The following is a 15,324-nucleotide window of genomic DNA, read 5'->3' on the forward strand; positions in this document are numbered from 1 at the left end:
GTATGGCTTAAATAAGTTACGACATGTGCCCAGCACACAGCATTAAATTCCGGCCAATTGATTAGATTATACTGAATAGCATTCTGTAAGTCTAGCTCAACAAAGAATCAAGAAACTCCAGAGAAAGCTCCACCCAAACAAAGAAAAAGACACTGGAAAATTGAGATGGATAATCTCGGAACCCGACCCTTTAACGATGTCTTAGGTTGAGGTCCTAAGACAAGATAGTAAGCTGGGGAGGCTCCTAGGTTGTTCCCAATTTATGCTTTGATCTTTAATATGTAGCAAAAGCTTAGGGACGTGTTTGAGTCTAGGATACAAACTAGACAGGACAGAAGTGATCTCTTCCTGCCGTCCTAGACTAGAGCCAGCTAAGAGGCGCTCTAAGGTTTGTTATGAACGGCTCCATGGGATTAGCCTTATACTTCATAGCTGGAGAAGTAAAAGAAAGTGACTTTTCTTAGGAATTCAGTTTATTCACTAATTCTACATTGTTAGCTGGAAATAGGACTTCTCTCTGAGGCACAGGGTCTACTCAGAGCAGACCCGCTAATAAACAATCCCCCGTGGATTCTGTTTAATTTGCTTCCCTTTTTGCGTGACCTGCTGTACCGGAGACATTCACCCGGTGCCCCAAAATGACACAGAGATCTGTACACTTACAAGTACAATTACTCAAGCAACTAGTGACAGATGCAATGCTCTTCGTGGGAATTGAGAACCAGGGTTCTTGCTCTTCCTCGGCGCTGCCTGCGGAGGTGGTGGCCATCTGTGACTCGGCATCATGGCGGCCCTCAGACCTCTGGTGCAGCCCAAGGTCGTTAAAAAGAGGACCAAGAAGGTCATCCGGCACCATTCCCACCGATGTGTCAAAATAAAGCACAACTGGGAGAAGCCCAGAGATACTGACAATAGGGTGTGCAGAAGATTCGAGGGCCAGATCCTGATGCCCAGCCTGGTTGGTTAGGGGAACAACAAGAAAACAAAGCACGTGTCGCCCAGTGGCTTCTGGAAGTTCCTAGTCCACAGCGTCAAGGAGCTTGAAGTGCTGCCCATGCCCAACAGATCTTACAGTGCAGAGATTTCTCACGGTGTCTCCAACAAGAACCACAAAGCCAGTGTGGAAAGAGCGGCCCAGCCGGCCATCAGCGTCACAAATCCCAATGCCAGCTGCGCAGCGAAGAAAGTGAATAGACAGCTTGTGTGCGTGTCGTATTTGTGTTAATAAAACCATAAAACTACAAAAAAAAAAAAAAAACAGGGTTCTTTCGAAGATGAGGAGAACTAACCAAATGGCGAGGACATAATCTTTGGAACCGTACGTGACCTCAAGACATGGTGATCCATTGGCTTCTCTATGCCTCTACTCTTCTCAGTACCAGGGGCAGAAATACTCAACCTCCTGCCAGGGTTAAGGGCATCACTAAGAAAATCCCAAAGCAGCTCCCACAAGAATTGAGGTGTCTTGACAGCTGCCTTCTCTGAGAACCCCGCTCTTCCTCTTGCCCCTTCCTATCATCCACAATGTAATGAGGACGCGGCCATCATCAATCACCTGCTCATTGTGGCTCTGTGAAACCGCTAACCCAAATGCTTGGCTGAACAAAACTGGGGCTATGTGAGTGGACATGGAAATGAGAGTGATGACCACAGGACTCCTCAGGACTCTTAAAACCAATCCGCTCCGCTCTCTATGGCATACCACAGAATTTCAGCCTTAGACAAGTTCTCTGCTCTCTCTCTTCCAGCGGCTTGTTTTTGCTTTGGGGGACGTTTTTGAGCCCAAGGCTTTCAGAGAACGAGAAGTTGGGAGCAGATGTGCCCAATGAGAAGTTGGGATGTGTCCGAGGTTTGCTCTAACAATGGGGAAGGGGGAGCGTGTGTTGAGAGGACTGAGCAGCCACCGAGGTCTCCCCTGTCCGCGGGTTTATTGCTTTATGCTGCCACCTGGCTGATCATTGAGCTGCAGGCTCCTACCGCAGAGCAAGAAGGACGAGACAGAACATTTACACTGGCAGGACTCAAAAACAAGTTTCCTGATAGGCACCTCGCCAGACAACTCAGACCAGCCTCACGAGAGGCACTGTCATCCATAAGGCGGAAACAGGTACTAATTCTAAAGGCCGGGCTTAAAGGTCAGGGGTTCGCTCATCAGCTGGAAAACTCTCGAGAGGAGACTGGTTCTGTTTCAAACCCACCATGTTTTGTTCTTTAGATCTATCGACACTTCCTACTGACATCCTCAGTCAAGATGTTCCACACATTCATCTTCATGGTCCCTGAGTAAGAGAACGCCCTCATCCCTGCAGAAATCATCTCTGCTTCCAGTGATGTCAGGGTCAAAGACAAAAGGAACAGGTGTGCGGTGAACGACTTAGGCTGGACAATCCATGCCAAAAGAAGGCCTCACCCACTTTCCTGCATCCCGCCACCCAGGAAAGAATACACACAGCTCGCATTTACTGAGGGCATGCTCTGTCTCAGACGGCGTGCCAAGTGCTTTACCAATACTTAAGGAAGGAACAGTGGTCCCGGGACAAGATGTGGAAGGAGCAGAGATCTGTCCCAGGCTGAGCACACAGACTGAGAAGAAAACTCCCTGGAGGGCAAGTACACGGTGGGTGTCAAGGTAGGTGCCAGCTCACAGACTGGCCTGTGGGCACTTGTGGGCACTTGTAAGCATGTGAGCCCATGAAGGACTTCCAGAAAACGAGATAGAAAGGGAGGCATCTCAAAAGTGAGGCCAGAGGTCCCGCAAGATTCAAACAGAAGTCTAGGCTATTGACATTAACTGCCTTCCCCTGCACCCGTTGACCAGAAAGCCATAATATTCGGGTTACAGGTACATCATTTTTAATCCTTTCAAGGGAGGGGTGATCATTCCACTTTTACTATAGAAAGCTAAAGTGCTGAGAACTCATGAAATCTTGTGATGCTCACCAAGATGCACCTAGGATGCGGTGAATAGGTACAAAGCAAGGACAAATCATTCTTATCGCCATGAGTGCCAACATTAAAAAATGTATTAAACGGGGGCGCCTAGGTGACTCAGTCGGTTAAGCGTCCGACTTCGGCTCAAGTCATGATCTCGCGGTTTGTGAGTTCTAGCCCCGTGTCGGGCTCTGTGCTGATGGCTCAGAGCCTGGAGCCTGCTTCGGATTCTGTGTCTCCCTCTCTCTCTGCCCCTCCCCCACTCGTGCTCTGTCTCTCTCTGTCTTTCAATAATAAATAAATGTTTAAAAAAATTGTTAACGTATTAAACATATACAATGTCCAATGTGCCAAAAGCCATGAGAAATTTTGGTGACACCAATATAAATAAGTATTTATCCCTGCCCTTAAAGGTTTGTAATCTAGATGGGAGAGAACAGGAGGATGTCCCAGAGGCTATGACATGATAACAATTGGTTCCTTCATTTGACTTGATTCTTATTATCTGGATGGATCAGGGGCTGGAGACCACACTAGTTATGATTAGATACAGCTGCATGTAATAGAAAATTCAAATAATAGGGGCGCCTGGGTGGCTCAGTCGGTTAAGCGTCCGACTTCGGCTCAGGTCATGATCTCACGGTCCGTGGGTTCGAGCCCCGCATCGGGCTCTGTGCTGACCGCTCAGAGCCTGGAGCCCATTTCAGATTCTGTGTCTCCCTCTCTCTCTGCCCCTCCCCTGTTCATGCTCTGTCTCTCTCTGTCTCAAAAATAAATAAACATTAAAAAAAAATTAAAAAAAAAAAGAAAATTCAAATAATAAAAATGATAAATATTTATCTTTCACTCACGTAAAATACGTAGGCAGGTCCTTGACCTTCAGGGACCCAGGCTCCTCCCATCTTTCTGCTCTACTATTCCCAGGATGAAGTTTCTATCTTAAAGATCATTTAATGATCCAAGATAGATACAGAAAACGCCTCTCTGACTTGCAAGGACCACCCCCCTCCACTTACCTCTTCAAAAATGTTTGTTTCCAGGGATACATCTATAATCCCGGTTTTTCTTTACACTCCCCAGCCCCAAGCTCATCCATCCTAAGACTAAAGCTACTGTGTTTGCAGATGTAAGTTCCAAATCTCTCTTTCCATCCCTCATCTCTCTACTCAACTTTAGAACCACATCTTCATCCTGGGACATCAGCAGAATGCTCTGAGGCTAAGGATTAAAATGCAACACATCATGGTTGCCTGGCTGGTTCAGGTGGTAGAGTGTGGGACTCTTGATCTCAGGGTCCTAAGTTCCAGCCCTACCTTGAGGGCAGAGTTTACTTTGAAAAACAAAATTAAATGCAACACTTCCCAAACATGGAGGTAATGTTGTACCTCCCCAAGCAAAAGTGGATCCTGCTCTTGAGGTCCCTGTCTCTGCATTTGGTATTGTACCATGTATTCCCTCAAACAAGCAACCCAAGCATTCATCCATGTGTTTGGTGCCCTCTGTCTTTCATGCCCTTCCCCTCCAGCACACACACACACACACACACACACACACACACCCCTAATTGGTCTCACCAATTTTCCCAAAGATTCTCTTCAAATTCTCCCAAAGATTTCTCTTTTCTCATCTTCCTGTCTCCTCTCCAGCTCTCAGGTGGTCATTCTCCATCACTTGAACTAATTTTCTCTTTGCCTGTTTCCCTACCTTTGTTCATTCAATAATGCAGTAAATTGTTCATTTGCAAGCCAACTCTCCGTTGGATCCTGCTCTGGCCCCCTCTCTGGCCCCATCTATAAGACTTCCTACTGCTTCCAGTAATATTTCTTAAGTTCCTTGGCTTAAAATCTCTGAATAGGGGCACCTGGGTGGCTCAGTCGGTTAAACGTCCAACTTTGGCTCAGGTCGTGATCTCTCGGTTCTCGAGCTCAAGCCCTGCGTTGGGTTCTGTGCTGACAGCTCAGAGCCTGCAGCCTGCTTCAGATTCTAGGTCTCCCTCTCTCTCTGCCCCTCCCCCACTTGTGCTCTGTCTTTCTCTCTCTCTCTCTCAAAACAGATAAACGTTTTTTAAAAATCTCTGAGTAGGATCAAGCTCAAACCTGTCAGCAGGGCCCTTTGCACCTTAACCTCCAGTACCACTCACACGCATGTCTAGGCACTTCTCCCTCTCCGCCCTCCTCCACTCCTGGCTCCCAGGTACATTCCCTATGCCCTGGCGGACCAGGCACTCTCCCGCCCCCTTGCCCGAGTGAACAGACTGCTCTCTCCTGGGAGAGATGCCTGAGTCAGTACTGGCCTGCTCAGGGGAACAATCCTTTTCTTTGCAAGGAGAATTTCCCCCTTCATTGCCTCAACCCAGAAAAAGCAGAAATAGTCGCTGATAATTCCAGGGCATATGACACATTGCCTCTCTTTCTAACTATCCCCATCTCCGGCACATGATGAAAACACCTAGATGATGAACCCCTAGCCTTGACCTACCAATAGGTTCATCCAACCCCTGTATTGGTCCTTCCAACCCCTGCAGAGCAGTACCCCGAACTGCCTTGAATGGGGCCATCTTGCCTCTCCGAAGGAACAAGGAACTGAGGGGGGCTGGGTACCTACAGATCTGCCATTCACTTGAACATACTGGGCCCTCCCCGCCCCCCCCCCCGTGATGACTCAGGCATGCAGAGGGCGTGATGGCCACAGAAGAGTCAGACAGTTCCTGCAAGTAAGTTGCTCCACGGCATACCCTTGAGTGCCTCGGTGTATTAAGCAGGTAAACCACAAAATCCTCTTATCTATGCCACCTCCTGAGTCATACCTCAGGATTCATTTATTTATCCAGCAAATATATACTGAGCCCCTACTATGTGCCAGAAACTTCTCTGAGTTAGGATACAGTAATGCACAAGATAGACAAACATGCTGATCCTCAGTGGGGCAGGTATTTCAGTGTGGGGGTAGGAGGGACCGAGACAGAAAAACACATGAGTAGAAGACACAGAAAGCTAGAAAGCATTTATCAAACAAGGAATCTGACTGGGGAACGTGGGGAGGAAGAAGTGGTATTTTTTCATAGGGGCGCTGACCTCCCTTTAAAGAAAAGTGACATTTGAAGATGGAAAGGAGCAAGGAGCCCTCAACCCCCCTCCCCATGTCTGCAGTTTTTGCGGGGATGTGTCTGCTGCGAATATCTCAGAGATGCATTTCCAGGAGAAAAACGGCCAGCGCTCTCCACCAACAGGAAAGGAGGCGGTGTGAAAGAGAAGAAAAGAGCGGGACCACAGAAATTATTCCATGTTGAACTGTCCGTGATGGACACTTGAAAACCGGCTCTGGGGGCAGAGCAGGGCCCTCCAGGCCGAGGGGCTCCCCGGGGCCTCTCTCTCTCTCTCTCTCTCTCTCTCTGGCTGTCAGGCTAATCCCACCGCCTCCTCCCACCCCGCCCCGCCCAAGGAGGCGTTCGTTCGCTCGGGTGAGTAAAGTTCAAACCCAGCTGAAGCCAGCCCCGGAAGGCGCGTCGAACTGGAAAGCAGTTCGGCAGCCAGAGTGTCCCCTGGGGAGCGGTCCCCCGAGGTGCGAGGGCAGCGGCCGGAAACCAGGCGGCCGCGCTAGGCCGCGGGGCTGAGAGGCACTGGACACCCGGGCGAGCTCGCGCCCCTCGCCGGGCGGCACCGGAGTCCCCGCTGCCCGCGCGCCCCAGCTCCTGCCTGGCCTTCTCCTCCGTGGGCACCGCACTTTCCTGAAATCCCCCAACTCCTGGGGCGCGCCCCGCGGCCCCGGACTGTCGACTGTCGAGCTGGAGCCCCCTTTCCGGCCGCAGCCCGCCGGGTTTAGCGATGGCGGATTAAGTGTGCGTTCTTTCCAGGCCTCCCGAAAACACTCTCGGGGATGCTATTTTGCTTGGGCCCGGGTCTCTCCTGCGCCGAGTTGCACAACAAACCATTTAAACATTTCAGCACAAAACCCGATCCATTGTGGGCCGCACATTAAAAAGTGTTATTCGCTTTGAAGTTTTTGTCTAATGGCTCTAAACTGAAAGAAAATGTTTTCCTATTACTTAATTCAATCATAGCGAAGAGACTTGGTAAAAAGCCCACGGATTTTGCCCCAAAGTGTGACAGAGTTCTCTTTGTGTTTGCTTATCCTCCGCTGTCACACACTTTAATTCGCCTCTCTTTATCTGGCATTCAAAACTTTCTTCAATGACATTCAATAAGGTCCAGAGGCTGGAGGGGAAAAAAAAAAAAACTGGTTATTTTTCCCCCCTAGATATTCTTTCCCAGTAGCTTTGGCCTTGCTCGCATTCAGGGGCTCTTAACCCCTTCCTCCCCGGGCGCGGGCTGCAGCTCCCAAGAGACCTCTGCACCCCCTTTTCGCAGGCTCCAGGCTCCGGGGTTCAGCGGCCGCCCCTTTCACCCCGCAGAGCCCCGCCCACGCCCCGCGCCTCTCCCACCCGCCACTGCCCGGGAGAGGGGTGCCTCTCCGGCCCTGCTCCCCGCTCTCGGCTCACTCTCAGCGGTCCAAGCCAGCACAAATTACCCAGAGAGCAATTAGGACTGACATTAGGCTGCACTAATGCACTCTGGCTAGTTTGCAAGCACCACCCTTAGGCGGGGAGCCTTGGAGAGGAGACCCTGGCCTTGGGGTCAGCACTGGTCTCCTGTCCACCCCCCATGCCAAACAATCAAGGAAGCCTTGAGCCCTACTCCTCCTGCTAAACGTGCTAAAAGCTTTGTCCAGGCTATTTTCCCCCATTGCCCCTGTCCTTGTTAGGGAATCGGTTGTTTTCGCACAAAGTCCCTTTGCTTTTTAATCAGTTATAATTTGTTGCTATTGTTATCGTAAAGATGTCACCAATGATGAAAAACCATGTAAATGCTTCAATCTGGGGCAGTCTTGCTCCCGAGCACTGATTTCCACCACCCCCACCCCCCACCCCCACCCCCGCCAAGGAAAAGCTTCCCCCTTTATTTCTCACAATTCCATTCAGAGCCCTGAGCAGGTGACTGCGGCGATTTGGTTCCAATAAAATCGAAAGTAACCGACTTCGGTGAAAAGTCCGGGGCTGTAAATTCGAAATATTTATGCTAATTTCCCATTGTATGGAAAAAGTTCCTTGGCGAAAGCAGCTTTGAGTCCGGGGACTATTTAAAAGGCTGAAGCTGTGTACACAGCGCCAGGCGTTTGAAGTTGTTTAACCATTGTGTGGCCAGAAAGAAGAGAGCGACGCGGCAGGAGAAGGTCCTGGGGACAGGGGAGGTCGGTCGGGTTGGGCAAAAGCAGCAGGAGCTGGGAATACAACTGCCCTTCGCCCCGCTCCTGTGGGGCAAACTTCAGGAAAGCACTGGTTTCCGAGCGCATCCGCGAGTCTATGGGAGTGTGGGCGAGTGGAGAGAGCGCCGGAAAGATCTACGCCCAGCAGAGCATCTACACTCGCCTCTTCTGCTGGGGTGCGAGATCTCGATCTTCGCAGTGTAGGCTTCCATTCCCCGTTCCCTGTCCCTGTCCCAGACTCTCAGAGGCTATCCTCCACTTGACGTCCACAGCACTGCCGTCCAAAGGAAGAGAATGGCTGACCAACATCTACCGAACAAAGACTGGGCGTTAAGGGCAGCATCAGAGTTAAGACTTGGAGAAACTTAAAACAGCCTTGGGACTAGCGCTGGATAAGGAATACCGAGCCCCCTTTTTTCTCTCTCTCCAGCAGCGCCTCTCGGCTGCCAGAGCCCCGGGTCCTCCCCCTCAGGGAGAGGGGAAGGGATTCCACAGGTGGAAATCAGACACCGGCTGTAGGGACACCCGCGGGGTGCACCACGCGGAACTGAGCAAACTGAGTGGAGGGAGCATGATCTTGGGGAGCAGGGGTAGATGAGAGAAGGAAGGGGATGGAGACGGAATGCGCAGGGAGATGGGGTGTGCGCCCATGGGAATCTGTGGAAGTGAGGCAGTGGGGGTACAAAATCAATAAGATAAACCTGCCGATCGCCAGTGCGAAGCCAAAGGGGAGTAAGGAATAAAGAGAAAGAAAAGAATATTAAATCGCGGGAGAATGAGAAAATAAACCCGCAAAAGGGAGAGGAGGGGGCGAGGGCGCCTGTTACGGCGTGGGTGGGGTTGACAAGAATAGAGTACATTATGCAGTTCATTTAGTTAACAAGTGAAATAATGAGGAAGCGTGCAGAGTGAATGCCAAGAGAAAAGGCACAAAAACCCTATTGAGAGGCCCCGGCCGCTCCTGGCGTAGCCCATCACATGGCAATAGTCCTATTTAAGCGGCGCCGCCGGCGCCTTTCAGCACCACTAGTGCTGGCCAGCACCCCGAGCTCTTCGGGCGGCGGCGGCGGCGGCGGCGGCGGCGGCTTCAGCCTCGGCCTCGGCGGCGCCTCCAGCCTCCCGCGACCCGGCAACAGCGCGCGGCCGCTGCCCGGGGAAGGGCGCGGGGAGCCGCGGAGTCCGCGGGGCGCAGCGAGCCGGCTGGCGGCGGGGCGACCGCGCACCGGGGCCATGCCGCGCTCCTTCCTGGTGGACTCGCTGGTGCTGCGCGAGGCGGGCGAGAAGAAAGCCCCGGAGGGCAGCCCGCCGCCGCTCTTTCCCTACGCCGTGCCCCCGCCGCACGCCCTGCACGGCCTCTCGCCCGGCGCCTGCCACGCGCGCAAAGCTGGGCTGCTGTGCGTGTGCCCGCTTTGCGTCACCGCCTCGCAGCTGCACGGGCCCCCGGGGCCGCCCGCGCTGCCTCTGCTCAAGGCGTCCTTCCCGCCCTTCGGCTCGCAGTACTGCCACGCGCCCCTAGGCCGCCAGCACTCGGCCGTGTCGCCCGGGGTCGCTCACGGCCCCGCCGCCGCCGCCGCCGCCGCCGCGCTCTACCAGACCTCCTATCCACTTCCCGACCCCAGGCAGTTCCACTGCATCTCCGTGGGTAAGCCGGAACGCTGCGCAGGGGGACAGGGCATAGGGGACCCGATGACAGCTGGCGAGCCAGGGATAGGAGAGGAGGGTCCCTGGGCGTTCTGGAGACGAGGAGAGTCACGCTGGGACCCGGGGGGTGGGGGTGGGGGTGTGCAATCAGGGTCGTGTGCCTTTGCAGGGTTGGGACAGGACCCAGGAGGGAGGGTGAGGGCAGAAGGTCCGGGTCTCGGAGGCGGCGCGCAGGAGGGAGCGGGGGCTAAGGTTCAGGGCGCCCCATAAAGTAGTGCCGAGGCTGTGTGACTCTGGGAGTACCGGGGTCCCGCCGCTCAGCAAGGAGGCGCCCGCGGTAACGCTGCTGTGCATCTCGTTTGGGGCCAAGAGGTGGGTGAGAGACGGAAGTCCCGGGATTCTACTGGGCGCCTACCGGAGGAGCAGGCCCTCAACGCAGGAGTCTGATCGCTTCCCTCTCTGCACCCCACCCCCTTCAGACAGCAGTTCCAACCAGCTGCCCAGCAGCAAGAGGATGCGCACCGCCTTCACCAGCACGCAGCTGCTAGAGCTGGAGCGCGAGTTCGCCTCCAACATGTACCTGTCTCGCCTACGCCGCATTGAGATCGCGACCTACCTGAATCTGTCCGAGAAGCAGGTGAAGATATGGTTCCAGAACCGCCGGGTGAAGCACAAGAAGGAGGGCAAAGGCAGCAACCACCGCGGAGGCGGCGGGAGCGCGGGTGCCGGCCCCGGCGCGCCGCAGAGCTGCAAATGCGCGTCACTGTCCTCAGCCAAGTGCTCCGAGGATGACGACGAATTGCCCATGTCTCCGTCCTCTTCGGGGAAAGACGACCGGGATCTCACGGTCACTCCCTAGGCGCACGCCTGCCCAGGTCGCCCACCCCAGGCCCTCCCCGAGTCTCAAAGACTGGCCCTGGGACGAAGTACCGGTTCCCAGGCACCCGCTGCCAAGCCGCGGCCACGCACGGGTTTGGCAAGGGTTTGCGGGGGGGGGGGGGGGGGTGACCCTGGGCAGCGACAAGAGCCTGGCAGAGACCTGACGCTGGTATCCCCACCCCAGGGCCGACGGCCCTCCAAAGCGAACGCCAAGCTGTGAATCCTGCAAGCGCTGGGGTCTTTCTCAGCCCTGCAGCACAGCGGGCCCCGCGGGCATGCCGGCCGGCCCTGCGCCTTGCTGGCCGCTGGCGCCTCCCCGCGCGACCTCTCTGGACTGGCTCAGGCTTTCTCGCTTCCTCTACTCCCCTCCACCCTGGGTCAAGCTGGACCTCTCACTCCTCGACAACCGCTGGCCACCCCCACCCTGCCCCTTTTACTTCTTTCTCTCCATACCCACTTGTTCCACGACCACCCCCCCACACACACGCTTAGGAACTCTTGTTGTTACTGGTTTTCTTTTCCTTTCCGTCCCCACCCCGGTTCCTCGTGGGGCCTACTCCATGGTCAGTAGGCCCGTTTGCCCCTTAATCAAGCCTCGCTGGCACTGCAGCTCCCCTCCCACGAGAGAAATTCCACCCCCCCCCACCGTGGCCTCTGGGTCGGGGAAACCCACTCACATTTTTTTGGAGATGCTCTGCATTCCCCTAAATAGGTCCCGGGGCTCTGGGCCTCTGGAGACCCCCTCTTCCCCAGACCCCAGACGCCTGCCCCGCCCTGGTCTAGCTTGTCGTTGTACGGTCTCTGTAATACCAGAAGATATTTATTTATTTATTTATGTACAAAATTTTAAATAAACTTTTTTTTTTCTTAGAACTCCACGTGGCTCTGGACCCCAGGCCTCGCTCTGGACTGCACAGGCACCCACCTGGGTTGAGACTTCCGGCTGGGTCAGGGCGGGGATGGGATGACGGGTCCGAGGTCCTGTCCTCGCTGGTCCACCAGTCCCTCTCTGCACCCTAAGCCGGGCAAGGACTCTGCCTTCTGGGTCCCCTGGCCCGTACACTCCCTAGTCTCTGGTCGGGCTCTGGCCAAAGTGCACTGGCTCCACGTCTGAAGGAAGGAAGGAAAGCACTCCCCCCACCCCACCCCCCCCCCCCCCCCCCCCCGGTCCCCCTAGTCCGGACCCTCCCCCGCCACCAGGGCTCCCTTCCTGCCCTGGATCTGGTCCCCCAGCAGCGCTCTCTGGTGGTCCCCACCACCATCTCCGAGGGCAGCGACCAACTCTCTCTCGAGAGCGGGAGAACTCCGTCCTTCCTTCGCTGCGCCCTGACTGATAATGTTTATCAATTGCTTTTTATCTACCGTATTTGTTAGGAACAAATGCCCACCAGGATGGTGAGGCCTTCTCTCAGAACAGCCCCCTTGCTTTGCTTTGAGGCAAATTCTATCAGACTGTGCATCCGAGATTCCGAGGACGCAGAGCATCCAAGTCCCGGCTAGGGTCCAGCACCTATGTCCTCGCCCGTTCTTGTTACACCCCCCACAGCTCACTAGGACTTAGAGTCAACACCCCAACCCTCCTTGGGGGGACATGCAGGGTCTTCATGCATTACATGGACGAGAAGGACGCGCTGGGGTTTCTGTCCAGGCAGAGAGGGCACAGCCCCAGAGTGGAGTATTTCTGCTGCTCTGGCAATGGGACATGGGAGACAGAGGATCTGGGTTCTCACGACCCTCAGAAGACTCCTATTCTGCCTCCTGGAAAACTGGGCCATTTCTTTTCCTGCCAGACGGCTCCCTGCCAACCCCCCCCCCCCACACACACACCCATACGCACACCCTGGGGAGCGCGGGACTTCCAATGTCTAGGCAAAGCAAACACTCGCCTTTTTCATGAGAAAGAGGCTCCAGTTGGGGTTTTTGGGCACAGGCAGGGTTCATGTCTAAAACCTTTGGTCTTTTCCTTCAGTCAAGCTGAGGACAGGCTCTCTCTCCCGCTCTCCTAGAATAAAGGCGTGTGCCATCTGGCTTCCCACGATAGGGCATTCCTGGTTCTTCCCGGATCAAGACGCCTGGGTTGTGCCGGAGACAGATGAGAGTCGGTCTGATTCTCTGCTTGCTCCCTGGTTCCCCCTCCGTCTTCCTCAGTCTGAGCTCCAGTCTCACACCGGGGACCAGTTGTCCGCCTCCCAGGAGGGGGCATTGTACCAATATATAAAGGAAGCCACCATACTTTGAAGCATACACGAATTGGATCCCAACTAATGTTTTATTATCGATGATCCTGACGTTTTCTGAGTTTTTTGGCTGACACGCTCCTCCAAGAACCCGTGGGTGAGTGAAGTTTCACATCCTTTAGCTACCAGCAACCCACCGGTTCTGCCTTTGACTGTGGTTTGGGGCACCCAGGGGGAGCAATGGCCTTGAGGAAACAGGTCCACGGTGAATGTGAAGGGCTGGCTTTGAACCAGCTCCTTCCCTGGGCTCCAGGAGGGGGGTGGCCCGGTGCCCCAGGACAGGCTGTCTCCAGTTTTCAGTGACAGACCTCGAGATCAGAAAGGGGAGGCGGGCCCTGGGTTGAGGATGGGGCGGTGGCTCTAGAGGAAGATGGAAATGGAACTTGGACGAATGTGAAGAGGCTGGCCACCGGCCCCCCAACCTCAGGCGTACTCCCTATCCCAAGTGCTTCAGTTTTGTCACCGGAGGCGAACGTCCCTCTTGTTCCCAGCTGCTCACAAAAGCTGCAGAGCCAGCGCCGCCGGCCGGGTCCGGGCGGGTCCAGTTCTCCAAGGAGCGTGCCTTGTTTCCTCTCAGCTTTGCCTATCCGAGGCTTTATCCCTCTGTCCCGCTGCCAGAAGAGCAGCAGCCTTTGCGCTTTCTGGTGCGCCGTCGGGAAGAGCGTTTGGAGAAGACGCCGCGTCCTTGCCGCCGTCGCCGCAGCGGGGTTACCAAGGCGGTGGCAAGAGCGCAGCGCTGGGGAGCTCGGAGGCGGCGCGCAAGAGCTCGCGGCGGCCAGCCGCCGCCTGCAGGAGCCGCGACCGGCGGGTGAGTGCCAACACGCTTCGGTGCAAACGCTCTTCACCCTGCCTCGATCGGGACCGAGGCCACCCGTGGTTTGGGAAGAGGACGAGGCGCGCGCCGACCGACCTCCCGGGGCTACCAGAAACCGGAACTTCTCATCTAGGGACACAGAACCCAGTCTTTGAGCGCACAGTGTTTTGCGCTGGAGGTTGGGGCTTGCAAGTCAAATTACGAAATTCAAACCAAGCTGGGTTAGGATGACATTTCCTGGCAATTTCCACCTAGTGTGGCTGGTCCACAATGCAGACCCCGCCGGATCCTACCTATTTCGGGGACAGCCGCTTTCTTTCCTCTGAGCAGTTTAATGGCTAGGAGTGTGGACCCTAGAATCCAAGGGCATGACTTCGCAATGTGTCTCCACCGTTTCCTTACAAGCTGGGTAACCTTGGGCAAGCCACCGGTCCTTCCTAAACCTCAATCTCTTCTTCTGTAAATGGGGATCACGGTAATAGTTCCTTCGCAGGGTTGTTGTGCAATATTAAAGGATAGAATTCACAGAGAATGCTAAGCACAATGTCTGCCAAGTTTCAATAAATGTTAACTAATGTTGTTGTAGTTGTTGTTGTTGTTGTTGTTACTTGTCATGCCTATAGCTGTGCCTAAGGCATAGTTGGTGCTGAATAATTTACTGACCGCAAGAAGTGACCACTCACAGACAGGCTCGGACCTGAATCTATCGCCAAGGCTGGAGAGAGCACACAGGGGCAAACATTTCCAGGACTCCCCGAAGTCAGTCATTCAGAGAATAAGTAACAGCTCCCCTCTGTGAGCACTGCCCAGGTGCTGGGAGTCACTGAAGTCCAAATGGGAGACCTCTTTCCACCTTCACTGAGATCAGTTCCTCGACCTCTCCGCTATTGACATTTTGGGCCAAAGAATTCTTCCTTATGGGAGCCTGTCTGTGCATTGCAAGATGTTTAGCAGCATCCCTGGCCTCCACCCACCAGATGCCAGTGGCACTCCTCCCCCCCCCCCATCAGTGTGACAGCTAAAGATGTCTCCAGATATTATCAACTGTCCTCTGGAGGCAAAAACCACTTAAGGTTGAGAATCACTGATTTAGACCCATGTATTTTCTGCTGATTTTTTTCCATAGATTTCCTTGCCAGTCCATGGGGTCCAGGATTTGGTAATCTAGCTCTGAGCACACCATTCTACCTTTCCTTCAATTATCCGTTTTTGAATAGATGTACCTTCTATATCCAGGACATTGGACTGTGCACCGAGATGTGGTGTGAGAGGAGGAAGGGGAAAGACAAACCGTGTGGGAGGGGGGATAATCGGGGAGACACCAAAAATGGCTGCATAGTAGGAGCATGTCAGCTAGTCTATACAGCTTTGGGCATGTGGATTGAAAGGGTGAATCGGTCACAGGCTTGCTGGCTGAGTAGAGTTTACAGAGCCACTGAAGCCTTTGCAAGAATATTCTATCCATTTGTCTCGTGACCTGTAGAAAACTAGGATCCCTCTTCAGTCATGTCCATGGATGCCTACAACCTCTTGGGGGAAATTTTTCAGGAGCCTAAGTTG

At 54.2% G+C, this 15,324-nt stretch overlaps 1 protein-coding gene and 1 pseudogene across 1 annotated transcript; both read left to right on the forward strand.

The window, feature by feature from the left end:
- Positions 1 to 739: 739 nt before the first annotated feature.
- LOC125918507 (60S ribosomal protein L32-like) lies at positions 740 to 1,194 on the forward strand (annotated as a pseudogene).
- An 8,229-nt stretch (positions 1,195 to 9,423) lies between these two features.
- LOC125918506 (GS homeobox 1) lies at positions 9,424 to 10,693 on the forward strand. The gene is made up of 2 exons (XM_049624491.1): positions 9,424 to 9,835; positions 10,314 to 10,693. Exons 1-2 carry the CDS (start codon positions 9,424 to 9,426, stop codon positions 10,691 to 10,693), a joined length of 792 nt encoding a protein of 263 aa, XP_049480448.1.
- Positions 10,694 to 15,324: the final 4,631 nt, after the last annotated feature.

Source organism: Panthera uncia, unplaced genomic scaffold (genome assembly GCF_023721935.1).
Source record: "Panthera uncia isolate 11264 unplaced genomic scaffold, Puncia_PCG_1.0 HiC_scaffold_912, whole genome shotgun sequence".
Lineage (NCBI taxonomy): Eukaryota > Metazoa > Chordata > Mammalia > Carnivora > Felidae > Panthera > Panthera uncia.

Bases quoted from the DNA above. Each gene is read 5' to 3' on its own strand.
- LOC125918506 (XM_049624491.1), top strand. From the start codon at position 9,424: ATGCCGCGCTCCTTCCTGGTGGACTCGCTGGTGCTGCGCGAGGCGGGC. The intron at 9,836-10,313 runs GTAAGCCGGAAC...CACCCCCTTCAG, and splicing joins GTTCCACTGCATCTCCGTGG to ACAGCAGTTCCAACCAGCTG.